Below are 15,923 nucleotides of genomic sequence, written 5' to 3' on the forward strand. Positions count from 1 at the left end.
CGCTCGGGCCCCATGATGAGCGGACGATCAAATCTTATTGCTTTTCCTTTCACGTGGAGAGGCGAAGATATCTTTTGATAACGAGTCGTGGTCGAGGTCGAGGGCTGGCATTGAGTGTGGTTTGTAATGGGTCAGACAAATCGCCCAGGGTCTCGGTTCTCGGGTCACTATAGCCCACATTCCCCCCCCCCGCGTTGACAAGGTCCTTATCAGATGGGATGGAAGACAGATAAGAGTGCACTAAACCAGATGGAAATGTCTAGAGATAATTGAAGGATACAAGCCTTGTGCTGAAAAGGAAGTAAAGCCGAGGTAAGGATAATTGTTCCGGCCGCCAAAAGGATCATGGCGTTGACTGTGTCAGTTTGCCAAGATTAATTATCATTGATATGAGGGCCAGAGCCTAGTCAAGCTGTCTGATCAACCTTGACCCTGCAATACCGAGTCTGCATTCATGGCAATATTTATCGGATGCACTAATAAGCATATGACTGGAGACAAGCTCAACGTTGAACTGTCATGCGCAACAGATTGGCCATCATTGTTTACCCTATACACGATCAAGGCCCCTTGTTCAATATGGGTGTCGTCAATATTGGTGATAATGATGCAATGTTTAATTGCTCACTACTGTCAGGATGGTTCTGATTATGCATAATTCTCTTCGAGGACGTAATGAACTGTCCAAGGTCGAGGTATGAGATCATGCTGTGAACATCCACTCTTGATTGACATGGACACCACCAAACTTCTGGTGGCTTCGTGGAGCCAAGCGAAAAGTGAAATGACGTAAAGTGGAGGAAACACATTAAGCTCGGCAGCCATAGCCGGTGACTCCCGGCATGGGATGGGAATAAGCGTTAGATGCACATGTAGATCAAGTTTATCTCTAATCGCGTGTTGATGAAGACCTTCAATCAAGAAGATGAAAATCTGAACAGTGGGAGCATGATATAGAATAGGTAATCAATGACAGTTTTCTTTCTCAACCACAAGGCTGGTACAAATACACCATAAATTGTACAAAAAGTAATCGTATAATCGGGCGCTTCTGACGAGCCAGTCAGTTCCTGAAGGGTATCTTGCGGCCGTGTCGCATAAAAAAACAATTAAAACCAAAGACAAATCCAACCACCGCCACTCCATTTCCAAGTTACGTTATCCATCCCTTCGACTCATTACATCCTCAATCGTTTAGACACCAGAGTGGTGACCGGGCTTGGTATCGGCGTGAGCAGAGTGACCGCGCGATCGCATGAAAGCAAGAGCCTCCATGATGGTCAAGCCAGTGAAGATGGCCCAAATGAAGTAACCAAAAGCAACGGCGGCCTGAGCGCATTGGCAGACTGTGATGCCGTGGCATTTAGGAACACCGATGTGAGCAGCGAGAGCGGTAGCGCCGGCGAACCAGAACAACGTGGTAAGGGCGAGAACACCGAGAGCGACCATGCTGTGGTACAAGCGAGGAGCGAAGAGAGGCGTCAAAGCGAGGTAGAGGAGTATGAGGATGGACCAAACGACGCAGAAGAGCAGGAATGACACCGAAGCAGGCGAGTCAGACCACCAAGTACTAGTAGCATCGACGACTGTGGGATTGTTAGATGAGATAGCTCATTGAAGAATGGAGGCAGAGAGTTTCGGCACTTACGGTATGCGGTGAGGCCCAACTCGATGATGAGAAAGACTGCCAGAACGGCGTGAATGATGGTGATGATGCCCATGGCCATGATGAAAGATGAGCGATCTATCGGATTGCAGGTGTTGATAGAGATGATGTGCTGCTGAGTAGTTAACTCAGTTAAGTTGAGTTGAGTTGAGTTGAGTGAGGTGAGTGAAGAGGAAATGTGATCGCCAGCAAGAGGAGGGGTCCAGCAGGGGGATATAGCATTTAAATCTACGGGCGGCAGCTTCGGGTTCAGTCTGGAAAGAGAAGAATGAAGGGTCAATGACGGACAGTGTCAGTCATGGATGGGCCCATTCAAGGCAAGACAAGACAAGACAAGACACTTGAACCCAACCCAGACCACACCAAACCAAATCCAACCCAACAGGCCAAGCCAAGATCGAGGCCAGCCCAGTTCAGTTCAGCCGCTGCCAGCGTGAAGAGCTACTACCAGTATGTACCGACCTACAGCGAAGAACCTCTACGTCAGTGAATCATGGGGCGTATTCGGCAGTCACCTACAGAGTACAGCCAAGCCAAGCCAAGCGCGAAGCTTTCCCTTGACAAAAAAAGAGGCAGCCCAGGCCAATCAAGGGCAGACAGAAGTGAAGTGGATGTCTCGAGATCTGCACTGACGACGACGTTTGAGTGGCTCATGGAGCTTTTCCTGCTTCCCCAAGAGCGGTCTCACGAATGACGTGGTGCTAAGACCCAAACATCTGACGTTTTGATGCAGGGTTTCCTAGCGCGTACCTACACACTTACAGGGCGCGTGATGTCATCTAGTGGCTGAACAAGGCTCAGCTCAAGGCTCATCAGTGCATAATTCAGTGAATATCCCGAATACGAGACATTGTTCACATTCACAGTCACATTCCTTAGCTGGTTCTGGGCGAAATGTAATGTTAAAGAGCATCATCTCATCGTGTTAACGACAGGAGCTTGTGACGCGCACGACTTTTCTTTCTTTCTTTCTTTCTTTCTTTCTTTCTTTTCCACCTGTCGGACCCCCCCGGGAGCTATAGCAATAAGCGCTTTGATTCAGTGAATGCTTGGCTGATGGATGCACTGCCTTGGCTCGGCAGCTGAAACCGGTAGACCCAAGACGTCTCTTCTCTTTTCTCTCTGTCGGCGGCTGCTGCAGTTGAGTCAAAGGAACTAAACATCCCTGTACAGTCACTGTCAGTCAGTTCAACTCTAACTTGGCCCGGCAATTGAGAGCAGACGTGTTTCAGTCTTGGCAGAGATCTGTTTCAAATCATCTGACAGGACATGCATATTTTACGCTTCTCGGAATACGATTGGCCAACACCATCTCACATCTTGACGAATGCATTAACCGTCACCAGGCCACAGGCGAGACAATGAATTGTATATCTGGAACATGCTAATAAATAATAAGCGCCTCAGTCTCACTCTCAGTCTCACTCATTCAGTCCTTGGCCCGTATACAACTGTCACCGTTGTCGTCTGAACAATCGCCCGCTCCTCATCATCGCTGCTGTTGCGAGGATCCCACATCTGAGTCTGAGTCTGAGTCTGAGTCTGAGCCCCAAACTTATTCAATGACTCTTGTCTCCGCAGGTGCCGTATCATCTGTACTGGCTGGTCGTCTGTCTCATATGCCGTGACTTCGGTCGTCACGGGCTGCGCCTGGACGATTGTCTTGAGGTCGAAACCAGGATCCTCAATCTGAACGCCGAGTCTATCCTTCCGGGCTTTGTTTCTAATGCTCCCTATCGTCTGGAATGGATGTTGTCGTGTTCCTTTACTGGTTGCGGAGTATTGAACTGATGACCCACGTTCGCCGATGAACTTGGGTGCGACATGGATGAAGAAACGGCGAAGCGTCGTCAGCGACGCGCATATTATCAAGAGGTTGGCCTCGACAAAGCTGGGCTTGTTAGTCACTGCCATACTAGGGTCGAGTCGTACTCACATCCAAACCACTGCACTGGAGAGAACCCACGTGTAGTCGTTTGCATTAACTATCGGAACCAGTAGTACTAGCCGAACCACAGACGTTACAAGTGTTCTGTCTCATCAGTTAGCAAGTGCTAGCTCCCTCAATGGAGAATCACCTACGCAGAACCAATGACAAACAATACAACAAGTCCGGCCTTTTGTCGTGGTGGCATCTGCAGCTGCAGAATCGTCGGTAATGGCATGATGAGAAGGATGAGATCTGAAAGAATGCCCAGGCCCGCTGTGCAGATGTACACTGCTCCTCGATCCACGCATGAGCCTTCGAGCATCGTGAGATCCCAGCTTTTCTTGAACGGCGTACACCCGAACAGAACCACGAGCAGGATGGCCAGGTTATAGCCAGCAACGAGGAAAAAGACGCTATACACGCTCCATTTCCACCACCGCTGCGGTGACAGCCTCCGGTAGAATAGCGCCAGCGCCATCTTGGAGCAGGCAGTGCATACTGCGTATAGGATGGGAGATATGAAGGTGAGCTTGGGCATTGTTAGCAATATGTCCGCCAAGGCTTACAAGGGATCTCACCTGATTCCCTTCGTTGAACTTTTCGAGGGGGAGTTCCCAGGCATGTACGCCTGTTACCCCGAGGATGAATGAACCTGATACCACTCAACAAATGTTCCATCTACCGGGGACTTTTCAGTAGAAACTTACTGAGAGAGACAGCTTGAACCGCTATGGAGAAGATCCACGCAATTACAAGGCAAGCTTGCTGTTCTTAGCAGATGATAACTTAATACAGATCGGTGCAAGGGTCTTACCCGTCTCCCCATCGGGTTTACGTAAAACCCAGAGTTTGACATATAAATACTGGAAAAAGAAAAGGAAAGCGAGCGTTGTGCCTATACCTGAGATCACATATGACTCTATGGCATGCCGTTGTAGGGGATGATCAAAGTTGACCACATAACCCTCTGGTGGTGGGATAGCGACTGTCACGCCGTCTACTATGGGGAACGCAGACATGGCGGCCTCGATGACCTGGGATTATCAACACGCTCGTTATTGTGACCGAGGGATTCGTTGGTTGTTAGAGATACTCAAGAGAGTGATAGATGCGATTCGTCTTGGCGATTAATGAGTGTCGAGAATAGATCGAGTTTCGAGACGACAATAAGGGGTAAGAGAGAATATTACAAGCCTATTGTATACGTCGATATCGAATCGACAATAGGATATCAATACAATTATGAATAAGCGCGCACCAGACGCAGAGGATTAATAAATTCAAAACAAAAGAAGAACCATACCAAGGCCAAGAATGAAGAGAATCGACATGTGAACATTCCAACACGCGACCTTCTTCCCTTCTATAACACGATACTCTAACCAGCACAATCCAACAAACGCCCCGACCAAATCCTTCGAAACAACAGGTATCATCCGGCGAGACCGCCTTTTTGGGTCATTATGGAGTACGACGGTATAGTTGAGGACAGACCATCTTGTGATCTGGGATGTGTTGCAGAGCTAGAAGCATTGTTGAAGAGCTGGCGATGATCCACTGTGGGAGATCAGCGACAAGGATTGCATCGCATCGCGCGGCTGGAGAATACTCGAGATCGTTGTGTTATGAGATCTGATATCTTTGATCTTGCAGTTTGTGTGACCAAATCTTGCACATCAGTGATCACGCCTTGTAGTTCCTAATCACTATGTGATCAACTGTCCCACAGCATCTCACCAACTCCTAGAGCCATGCATCATCGTCACAGCTGAACTTGGTAACAGTCTACGCATGGATCACTTCAAGGCTGAACATTCTGCGGGGACATACCCAGCCTAGCTTCTTACAATCACTGCTTAGCATCGTCTCAGCTAAATTGCCCCGATGCTTATGCAAACATCCTCTCTCATGACAAATCTCGCTCGTCCTGCAAGAGACCCAGTGTCAAGATGCGATTGGCTAGTCACGCCTCAGCCTTTGTATATCTGCTTGATGGCATCGTCATAAAGATGGCGCATGCTCTCCTCATCATCGGCCATCCTCCGTGCAGCCGTGTTCTCTAGGTGTACTATTTCTGGGAAGTTGTCACTTCTTCCATGTCCCCGAGCGTGCATCTCGATGAAGCGAGCTGAATGTGTTTCCGAAACACTCGATCCTCCGCGGCTCTGTGCAACGTCGACTAGTTTTCCAAGGACAGCGAACTCGAGCTTCAGTTTAATGGAGTATATGACCAGTTTCACGCCTTGTTCGATCGTATAGTGGTCCTTGTACATGATGATCAGGAGAGCTATGTCCATGGCTACGATGAGGAGGTTGATGATCAGGAGATACCACATTGTCTTTTGCTTGTTGCCTAGTGAAGTCTGTAGGATATCGATGGTACCCCAAAGGTACAGTCCTGAGATGACAAACTCTTGCGCGCAAAAGAATGTCATTTGAGTTTTCTCGATGGCGACGAATATGCGCGTGGGATTGTTACCATCAACGCTTGGTCCAATCGTGAATAGCAGTGCTGTCTGCGTCGTGTGCCATATCGTGCCGTTGACCACAATCATCCATAGCACAGCGCGCTGTATTCTCAAGTTGTTCAGTACCAAGTGCAGTCGTGAGTACAGCAACACGGACTGACCACTAACTAGGACGATCCAACCGAGCGACGCGATGGCCTTACTCGCGTCGGTGCCCAGGATGCCAAGGTATCCAAGCAACCATCCCAACGCATACGGAAACACGCCCAAAGTGGTCAAGAGAAGACTCCAGAAGTAAAGACCATGATGTCGTTTAAAGGTGGTGAAGATCAAGGCGAGAAGCTCGCATGTATTGTATAGAGCGAGAGTAGAGGTGGCCTGAAATGGTCAGCGTTACCCAAGCTCGTGATTGAATTGACACACAATGACTAGAACTGCCTTGGGGCTGTATACCAGCCCATCTTCCCTCCTGTATATCACCGAGAGATGCATCCCAGATGATAGACAGCCTCTCGCCACTGAGACCAACGTGCGTTGTGATAGAGATGCAATGTCACCAAGACAGCATATAGAGAGGGATTCAGGTGTGACAAGTCACATTTCAATGCAATTGTAGATTATAGCATCATTGAAAATCTGGGGTAAAGGACAAGAATCCGGGGGACCTGCCAGATAGTTCATTGGTGACAATGAAGGATTAGCTAGAGACAGCCTTTGGTGCAAGACCAGGCATATCTAGCCTCATGGGGCCGATCTTCCGAGGAATAGGTCACTTGCAACTTTAACAAATATATGTAGCCAATGAGAAGGACGAGGATGCGCCAAAATGCGTTCGACTTCTCTTCATCACTTGCATTAGAGTAGTGCAACTTGTCATTGGCAGGGCAGAGTTACCATGAAGGCCTAGGGTCGTGGAGAATTGCCATATCGAGACATCGCCCAATCAAGAAACATTCGCCGTTCAGTATTTCTAAAGGATGCTGATATAACAAGATATCAGGTCCAGGATCTCGAGGATGTTTGATGCTAATGTCACAAGGCGATACTTATCAGCCGTTGCGGCAGTTTTGACCTTTATTCTTGTTGAACACTAACACCTCAACTGAAATGCATAAACAATAAACTCAACTCAAACGTTTTTATTTATCTAAAGCCCATCCTTGACTCCTCTAATTCTATTAGAGCTTAAGACCGAAGCAGTTGGCATAGTAAGTAACAGTCGAGCTCCAATCCGAGAAGACACCAGCGACGCCAATCTCCCGGAAAACATCCAACAAGTTAAATACATCACCATCATTGTTGATCAGCTTCGCAATAGTAGTATAGTAATAGTTGCCGTCCGCGCCGTTCTTCAGAGGACCAGATCGCTCCAGGGTCCATGTGATGATCTTGAGACCGAGCTCATTCGCCTTCTTTGCATACGCGCTGGGAACGATCTTTCCGTTCTTACCAGGTGTGACGAGATAAGGCAGAGGGGGTGCGATATAGCGAACGCCGTCCTCCTTGTAGCGGGTGAGGTTGGCAACGGCCTTTTCAAAGGTCTCGGGTGTGTCGCCCGTCTCGTCGAGATACATGGCTTGACGAGCGTACTCAGGCTCGGCCTTGAGCCAGTACAGAATGTCGTCGTACAGGAAGCTCTGGAGATACACATCGCTAGGCTTGACACCGGCCTGCTTGTGCTCGTCGATGAGCTGCTGAGCGTACTTCTTCTGGGTATAGTCACCGTCAAAGGGCATCTTGACCTCGGGTGTCTTGAGCTCAGGAGTATGCTTCAAACCAAGGCGCTTGGTGAGCTGAATGTGTTCCTTGTTGCTCAGAACTGTACCGCAAGTAGCGTACAGATCGGTCCGCCAAGGTGGAGTACCGTGGAGGAAGTCAGCAGCGTTGGTGGCAGTGGCATTGAAGCCCTCCATCTTGGCGCAGAGAGTCTTGAACTCCTTGAGGGTAATGTCGCTGGTGCAGCACTTGGCAGAAGCAGGCTTGCCATCCTTGGCGGGCTTGAACGGCTGGGTGCACTTCTTGTTGAGCTCGGGGATCGTGACAATGTTGGTCGTGTAGTGAAGATCGCACTGAGAGTGTCGGCACACGAGCTGGCGATCTTTGGTGAAAGCAACATCACACTCAAGGATACCAGCGCCCATTCGAGCGCCAGCCAGGTTCGACTCGAGAGAGTGCTCAGGGAACTGAAGAGTACCACCGCCACGGTGGGCAATTGACCACTGGGAAGGCTTCTGAGGCTTCTCCGAGCACGACTGAAGCTTCTTCTTCAGCGAACCCTCGTCCATGTCGTTGACGAGGTAGTAGGGTCGAGGGCCGAGCTCAATCTGCTTGATTGGCTTGACAGTCTTGAACAACTCCTTATCGCCATAGCTGGGGCTTGGAGCAGCCACGGCAGGGCTGACAACCGCAAGGCCGGCAACGAGAGGAGTAGAGAAACGCATGGCGAGCAGGACAAGTCAATTGATTGACAGAGGAGCAAGCAGGTTCAATGGAACAAGAGACACTGACAAGGCTTGGCGAGAACCAGCAATTGAGGCCTTGATCGAGACTGAGGCGTGACCAAACACCAGAACTTCTCGATGCGACCTGGGGGCTCACCAGGCTTTATGGACGAGAGAACTGCACATTGATCCCCAGGCCGATAGACCTATCTGGGCAATGCGCCGAGATGACGTCGCAAGATCCCCAGGAACAAGCCCATTCACGAAGAACACCCCTACAGGATGTGGTTTTTGTCGAACCTTCGGTGTTGGTTATCGGCCTAGAAGAGACGAATTGAGCAATCACATCGCAGATCACAGCACTTGCAGGCCAGCTTCTGCAAAGAGCACAAGGTCCCCGGAGCTAGCAGTAGGCAAAGTCCGCACGAGATGGGCATCTTTGACAAGCACGTGTGGAGGAGACGTGGGCGTCGTTGGAGGGGGGGAGCTTGGGAAGCTAAGGATAAGCTTAGCAGCGTTACACTGAACCGTTCAGCTAGAGGCGTGTTTAGTATGGACCTTGTGATTTGCCGAAACCTAGCTTAATTGAACCCCTGCCATAGCCACGCATAACATAACCTGGTCGAGAGATAATATCGAGCATCTTTGGAAGGTGTAGCGATAAAGTTGGCGAATCGTTCAATTGAAAGTCGGCGATTCATGCATGTGCATACATGGGTAAGCCATGCTGTCATAGCATCTCAACAACTAGCCAGGTAGCCAAGCACCTGCTTGCGCTTTTGTATGTATGCCGCATTACAACTCATCCTTGTTCCCATCTTCCATGGAGTCGTGCTCAACTGCATGCCCGTTCCGCATGTTGCGAACTTCCTCGGCCGTGACTTTGAAATGCTCAAATGAGGGCGCATCTTCTCCAATGCCCCAAGCAAAAACTCCCCCAACTCCGAGATCCGGCACGACATGGCTAAACTTTGTCTGAATGCACTTCTTAGTATCAAACGTCCACCATCGCCACTCTTTCTCGTCCCAATAAAAATAGCTTCCGTCTTTATCATACGTTCCGGCTGTTTTCGCGCGTTCAAAAGATGTAGATACGTCCTGGGGAATCTCGTCGTGCCAGCTAAAGCCGCCTGTCTTGCCCAGATCAGCTCCGGTCTCGGGATCCTCAAGCAATTGAGTAGGGCACCCAAGAAGCCCTTCCTGTGAGCATTCTTGGGTCATGAACCATTTGACATAGTATCCGAATCCAAGATTGAGCTGACCTGGTGATGCGCCCCGGTCGATATAACGCTGGATTGAGTCTTGAGAATCCGAGACACCGCTGTGATGCTTGGTCACGACATCTCTTCGGTTCATCAGGTCGTACGTCATGATGTTGAGGAAGTCGACTTCTTTCATGATCTTTGGCATGGTGGTGGGTGTAAAGGCCATCAAATCGACCTCTTTGCCCGGAACAGCCGCTGAGAGAAGTCTTTCGGGACCAATAGCAGCACGCAACTCTTGGAGGAGCGACACAAATGCATTGATTTCCCATTCGCGCTGGGAGTTGGGAATTTGCTTGTAATCATCACGGTTGCCTCTGTTGCAGTCAGTATGTATGTACCTAGTAATGGCCAAGATTGCAATGTTCCTCACCCGGGATACTCCCAGTCAATGTCGATGCCATCAGCGCCCGTCGCAGTGACCATGGCAGCAACCTGGCGCGCCCATCGCTTCCGCGTGGTTTCATTCTTGGCCGCTTCCTCGAAACCCTGAGTATCGCCCCATCCTCCGATCGCTACCATTACTTTGGTGCCGCCAGGGAACCTTTTGCGGACATCAGAAACAGAGGTGAATAGCGGATAGTCCTGAGGTTTGTTGTCAACATTGAAGGTCTCGGATCGCATGAATGCCAGAATGACATGCGAGACATCTTGAAGTTCGCTCTTTGATGGGACAATATCGTGTTGTCTAAAATTTCAGTCAGTGGAATATTCTGAAGTTCCTATTTGCTACCTACTTACCCTGTGAGATACATAATGCAACGGAATGGCTCGCCTCGAGACACGGCAGTGGCAGTCACAAGCGCCAGAAATAACAGATGCCATTGCGTATTCATTTGAATGAAGCGCATTTGGAAGAAAAGTGATTGTTGGAGGTTGTCTACTTTATGCTGGACTGGAGGTGGCGCTTGCTCAATTGACCTGCAGATGCATTGTAGGTGTAGATGAGTGAAGTGGATGTTTCTCAGCCAATGTTCAGACGGGAGAAGCCCTATATGCTACTCTCAACCTGATTCACCAACAAAAACAACACAACAAACAAGATACGTTAATGCATCTTCATTCTGGCTCAAATCAATTCGTATTTCCTATTTCCCAATGGAAGTTCCTCCCAGATAATAACTCGTCTGCGCCTGCCTTCTATTCTGTCTAGTAACATACGCCACAAATCCATGCCTGGGTATTGTATTATACAGCGGATAAAACCGCACTAACGCCAGAGCCTCCTAAAGAAATCTACAGAAAATAATCCCAAAGAAAAGTCGTGGTATCGTGTTCGCTTCGTGTTCGTATCCTTCAATATCCCAGTCCTGTTAAATGAGCCCTCGACTCTTGAGAATCCGACTGAGCTCCTTGAGCTGCACTGGTTTGGAGAGAAACAGATCCAGTCCGTTCGCAAAAGCATCCTCCTGTGCATCCTTAGAGGCGAGGCCAGATATGGCGACAATATGCCTTCGTGGCAAATCTGACGCCTTCTCAAACCCTCGAATTTGTCGTGTAGCCTCAAACCCATCCATGACCGGCATGGAAATATCCATCAAAATACACTTGTAATACCCTTCTCGAGCTTTGTAACACTCCAGAGCTCGGAGTCCATCCGAGGCCGAGTCGTACGCCACACCCAGCTTCTTCATGTACGTTTGAAGGATCCTCATATTGATAGCATTGTCTTCTACCAGGAGGAACCGTTGGTCGTGGGGTGTTGCAGGTATTTGCATCGCGAGCACTGATGGCAATGGAGTCTGAATGTCATCGTCATCCCAATGCGCCCTTCTCTTCTTAGGAGACAGCGTTGGGGCAATATCAAAATAGCCGCGGCCCTTGTCATGGGACCCACGTTGGACAAGATCTGTTTCTGCCGTTGATACAGTCTGTGGCTCGTCGAGTCTTGTCGAGACACTGGCACGGTCTGCAGCCGTTGCTTGTAATTTTATCCAGCGCCTGAAGCAGAGGACAAAAGCTTTGGCAAGTTTCCTCGGTCCCACACTAGATAACAACGTCAGTGGTAAGGAACAACTAGTAGCAAACAGATGACTCACGGGCGCGATATGAAACTGAACAATCCCCAATCGAGCCTGCGCTGTGACCTATGTGACCTGTCAAGCGATCGAGCGACCGCAGCATTGCGACAGACCACGACAACGGGGGACGATAGCTCGTCTCGAGGTTGGTTTGCTATTGTTTCAAGGTGAGACTCGTCACAGAGTATCAGGTCAGGAAGATACTCGATGTTGTGGACGGAGTCGACGACTTGCATAAGCAACCAATCATGGCAGACCTTTTCCAGCAAAGCACGTTCGTCAAACTCCCTAGAATTCCAACGTGGAATTTCTGAGCCACCTCCGCCGAAAGGTGTGAATCCGCTGATGCAGACGCGGAGACCTGACAACTCGATGGCCTGTGACTGAAACTCCTCGCGGTCGGACATTGTTTCCGTCGAATCAAGACTGACAGCTTCTAGTGGTAGTTTTACAGCGATGCGGGTTCCTGTGCCCACCTTGCTTTGAACATGTATAGAGCCTCCGAGGGCCCTGACGAATTTCCTTACAAGGCTCAGGCCAAGGCCAGCGCCCGAAGAGTGAATATTCTCTTGAGCGAACGGAGCGAACAGACGGTGGTTGAGGTAATCTTGTCCGATGCCTGCTCCTGTGTCGGTGACATCGATATGAACGACTCGATCCCTTGATCGGCTTTGCCCCGGAGGGTCCTGGTAGGCCGAAACTTTGACATAACCACGTCTTGTGTACTTGAGGGCATTGCCGCAAAGATTCATTATTATGCGCCTCAATGCCCCTGACTCAAGATGGAATGCCCAATCTACTGCTGGGTCAATGTCCAACATCACAAGGACTGCGTCAGGACCAGCTCCGTTGCTGATCTTTTCTCCAGCCTTGATACTATCCGCAACGTCCATACCATCAAGGCGGGTAAGAGGATCACGGTTGAGCTCTTCATTCGGCCTATCATCGCGAACAAGCGAGAGTGATTGTTGTTGGTAGGTATGGCCAGCATGAATACACTCCACAACTTCTTCCACCAACATGTCCAGATCCAGATTTGAAGTGATATGCATCATTCCATCAGTCGGCCTACTTCTCTGATTAGACTGTGCGCCTCTCACGAAGGCAATCCCAGAGTTCGGCGACTGTTCACTGGGTGCCTTGACAAAGTTGTTGATGCGTGTCCAATCAAGCAAGTGGTTGATAGTGTCCAGAAGTGTACGACCGCAGACCTCAAGGGAGCGCAATACATCGCCCTGGAAAACATCTAGTGCGCTGTCACGCAACAGCTCGGCACACAGAACAATGCCGTGAAGTGGAGACCGGAGTTCATGGGATAGGGAGCTGAGTAAAGATGTCGTCGCCAAGGATACTATGGAACTCTCCATCATAGCGACGTCTGCCATGATGACTGCACTGAAAGCGGCAAGGTAGCTCAGTTCCCCCTGGACTGTAAAGATGCGAGTTGGCGTCATTGTATAGACAAAACACCCAGAAAACCAGCGCTCTCTATGAGAGTCCCATAGAGGTACAAAGGCAACGCTCCGTGCTCCTGGGAAAACATCGCGAATAGCCATACCTTCATTTTTTCGTGAATACGGGTCGTTGACCTTTCGTGACGTTTGCCTGTCGCCCCTTTGCCCTTCTTGAATGCTCCGAGCTTTCTGGGCCTGGAAAGCGGCCATAGCAGAGTCCTCGCTTGTCGGATCGCTCGATCCCATCACTCCGTCGCCATCGAAATTAAAGATCTTGCCCTTTGGATAGCGACGCAGTAGTCTCTGGAGCTGTCGTTCGGGTATAGTTCGACTGCGTCCTGACGGGACTTCACCATTGATACTGGAAGACACAGACGTAGAGAATCCAAGGACAGGGCACATAGCACCTGAAGACCAGGAGTCTGCGGAATTCCGGGGGGATGACACTGAATTATTCCCTCTACCTGGAGAGGACGAAGATGAGGATGAGGAGGAAGGGCGACGGTGAGTCCTTGAATTACGCCGTAAAGAACCAGACCGGATTCTGCCAGCAAAAGAGCCAACACCTGCATCCAAAAACAGGACCCCCTCAACTTCAATCGACTCGCGTAGTATGTTTGCCGCTTTAGAGAAGATCTGGTCCAGCTGCTGAGATCGCGATTCTTCTCCAGTCGGAGCTGAATGGGTAGGCTTGTCTGTTGGATGAAACGGATTTGTCGGCCTGTTCTGACTGGGACTTTCAAGCACAAAAGTATCTGGCGTGGATATGCTCTCCGTGTCGGCAGCGGCAGCGGCATTATCCCTCTGATTCTGGATCTTCTGTTGCGTCTGGTTGAGAGAGCCTTCTTCTGTGCTTGCATCGGTATTGAAGGCATGAGCTAAATTGTTCTGCCATCCTGACATGGTCGTCTTTCCCTCCACATAGCTCCCCAAACCGCGAACCATGCGCTCGCCAGGACGCCGGCCATCTCCAGATCGTGTCAGTTCTATTTGACCCAGGATAGATGCTGAAACATCTCGCATGACTTGGAGTGATGCTTCGTCAAGTGTCTCCCGCGGCTCGTTGTCGAGAATACAGAAGACGCCGATGTTGATACCTCGGCGGGTTCTTATGGGTACTCCTGCGTAGAACCGATGCTCTGGCCGTGTCTTGTAGTACCATGTATCGCGATACTCTTCATTTTCGGCGAGGTTGCTTATCACTGTGATGGGGAGCTCCGAAGCTAACGATGCTTGCCTTGGCCCACCAGACTCGGGACATACCAATACACGATCACAAATGCCATAGCTTCGAGGTATTGCAGTACCACAAAGCCAGAGGCTATCATAACCAGAACTAGGAGGATTGGCGTGAGCAGATATGCGAAGCGCAGGTGTAGCTTCGGCAATAATGTGCTGGTGTTGACAGTCAAACAGCGAGATCATGGCGCGAGAGGCGCCAAGTCTCAAGAGAGCCACCTGGGCCAGAGCTGTCATGGCAGGATCCGAGCATGGTCGCAACGAAGACGACGGAATAAGGTTTGCGACATCATTGCGAATAGAGTTGGCGAGAAGGACCGAGTCATATCTGGGTATTTGTTAGATGAGTCCGTTTGACGAGCTTCAATTGATAGCAGAGGATGAAGATGCGACGAGAGTGAGGGTGAGAAATGGTGCAAGGTCATACTTGAATATCTCCCGTTCGCGAGTTGATTCGGAGACCTTGTTACCAGTCATGATCGACAGCTGTAAAGTGCTTAGCCCATGCAAGCAAGCAAGCAGCCTCGACAGGGGGAACAGATCGTCGGACGAGGTTGGGGGTTGTGTGGTTTAACAAGACTGGTTTAAAACATAGTAACCTGCCCTTGAGAATTTAGCTAGATATTGGCAAGATTACTTAAGGATCCCTCCATCGCACTCCGACTTGTCCAGGTCTAGATTCTAGACCGTCCTTCCATTCGAGTCTTGACCTATCGCCACCCCGCTTTGCCCTCCAACGGCCCTAAAACCAACAACTTATAGTGGGGCCACCACCCGGGTGCTTACCCGTGGAGATCTACCGCCTGAGTTCCGTTATTAGCGACAGACAGATCGATCGATTTGCCATGAAACCTCCGGCCTCTCATCTCATGGATAAGATTTTATGGGCATCTGACCGAGTTAGGCACGCATAAGCTCAAGGTCATTGGGTGCTCTTAATTTAAAGGATTATAAAGCATGAAGGGAAATAAATCTACGCTGCTTGCATAAATAGCACGTGCTTGGAAAGAAAAAGCAAGGGCAGGATATCAATGACGAATTTATGATACGCGCTCTGCAATTGATAGCAGTTTCCCATGTTCAAAAATGCATCTACAGGTGGGAAAACAAGATGTTTCTGCATAAGCTTTTAGGGTGGGTGTGCCTGGATGCTGGAGCTTCACACCTCAGTCTAGAATTCAATGGGCCCATTTATTACAACGGGCTAACAAGTGGAAATACTCAACATCATATGAGTTTATAAGGGCTCAGAAGAGAGTCAACAACAAATCGAATGAACATTAAAAGATACAATAAGTCAAGAAATGAACTAAAATTATTGCACTGTAATACGTACCTCAGAACAGGGTGTTCCTGTTGAGCTTGTCCCAGAGACAGTGTGAATTAGTGTTATCGCACCGATAACACGGTGGCTTCCATTGGCTCGAGCTTCTTTTTTTTTC

General features: G+C 49.6%; 6 protein-coding genes across 6 annotated transcripts; all 6 read right to left on the reverse strand.

Moving 5' to 3' along the window:
• Positions 1-1,194: 1,194 nt before the first annotated feature.
• On the reverse strand, positions 1,195-1,727 carry FPRO_04184 (uncharacterized protein; the record flags this gene model as incomplete). The annotated part of the gene is made up of 2 exons (XM_031223684.1): positions 1,195-1,586; positions 1,649-1,727. 2 exons carry the CDS (start codon positions 1,725-1,727, stop codon positions 1,195-1,197), a joined length of 471 nt encoding a protein of 156 aa, XP_031089018.1.
• Positions 1,728-3,091: 1,364 nt separating this feature from the next.
• Positions 3,092-4,615, reverse strand: FPRO_04183 (uncharacterized protein; the record flags this gene model as incomplete). The annotated part of the gene is made up of 6 exons (XM_031223685.1): positions 3,092-3,557; positions 3,603-3,698; positions 3,749-4,125; positions 4,175-4,248; positions 4,304-4,357; positions 4,411-4,615. The coding sequence occupies 6 exons, from the start codon at positions 4,613-4,615 to the stop codon at positions 3,092-3,094; spliced, it is 1,272 nt and encodes a 423-aa protein (XP_031089019.1).
• A 951-nt stretch (positions 4,616-5,566) lies between these two features.
• Positions 5,567-6,556, reverse strand: FPRO_04182 (uncharacterized protein; the record flags this gene model as incomplete). The annotated part of the gene is made up of 2 exons (XM_031223686.1): positions 5,567-6,442; positions 6,488-6,556. The coding sequence occupies 2 exons, from the start codon at positions 6,554-6,556 to the stop codon at positions 5,567-5,569; spliced, it is 945 nt and encodes a 314-aa protein (XP_031089020.1).
• Positions 6,557-7,242: 686 nt separating this feature from the next.
• On the reverse strand, positions 7,243-8,505 carry FPRO_04181 (uncharacterized protein; the record flags this gene model as incomplete). The annotated part of the gene is made up of 1 exon (XM_031223687.1): positions 7,243-8,505. The coding sequence occupies one exon, from the start codon at positions 8,503-8,505 to the stop codon at positions 7,243-7,245; it is 1,263 nt and encodes a 420-aa protein (XP_031089021.1).
• Positions 8,506-9,300: 795 nt separating this feature from the next.
• FPRO_04180 (uncharacterized protein) lies at positions 9,301-10,618 on the reverse strand (the record flags this gene model as incomplete). Its single annotated transcript, XM_031223688.1, has 3 exons — positions 9,301-10,084; positions 10,141-10,455; positions 10,509-10,618. The coding sequence occupies 3 exons, from the start codon at positions 10,616-10,618 to the stop codon at positions 9,301-9,303; spliced, it is 1,209 nt and encodes a 402-aa protein (XP_031089022.1).
• A 462-nt stretch (positions 10,619-11,080) lies between these two features.
• Positions 11,081-14,958, reverse strand: FPRO_04179 (uncharacterized protein; the record flags this gene model as incomplete). Its single annotated transcript, XM_031223689.1, has 3 exons — positions 11,081-11,753; positions 11,807-14,809; positions 14,909-14,958. 3 exons carry the CDS (start codon positions 14,956-14,958, stop codon positions 11,081-11,083), a joined length of 3,726 nt encoding a protein of 1,241 aa, XP_031089023.1.
• Positions 14,959-15,923: the final 965 nt, after the last annotated feature.

This window comes from Fusarium proliferatum (assembly GCF_900067095.1).
Source record: "Fusarium proliferatum ET1 genome assembly, contig: FPRO_scaffold014, whole genome shotgun sequence".
Classification (NCBI taxonomy): domain Eukaryota; kingdom Fungi; phylum Ascomycota; class Sordariomycetes; order Hypocreales; family Nectriaceae; genus Fusarium; species Fusarium proliferatum.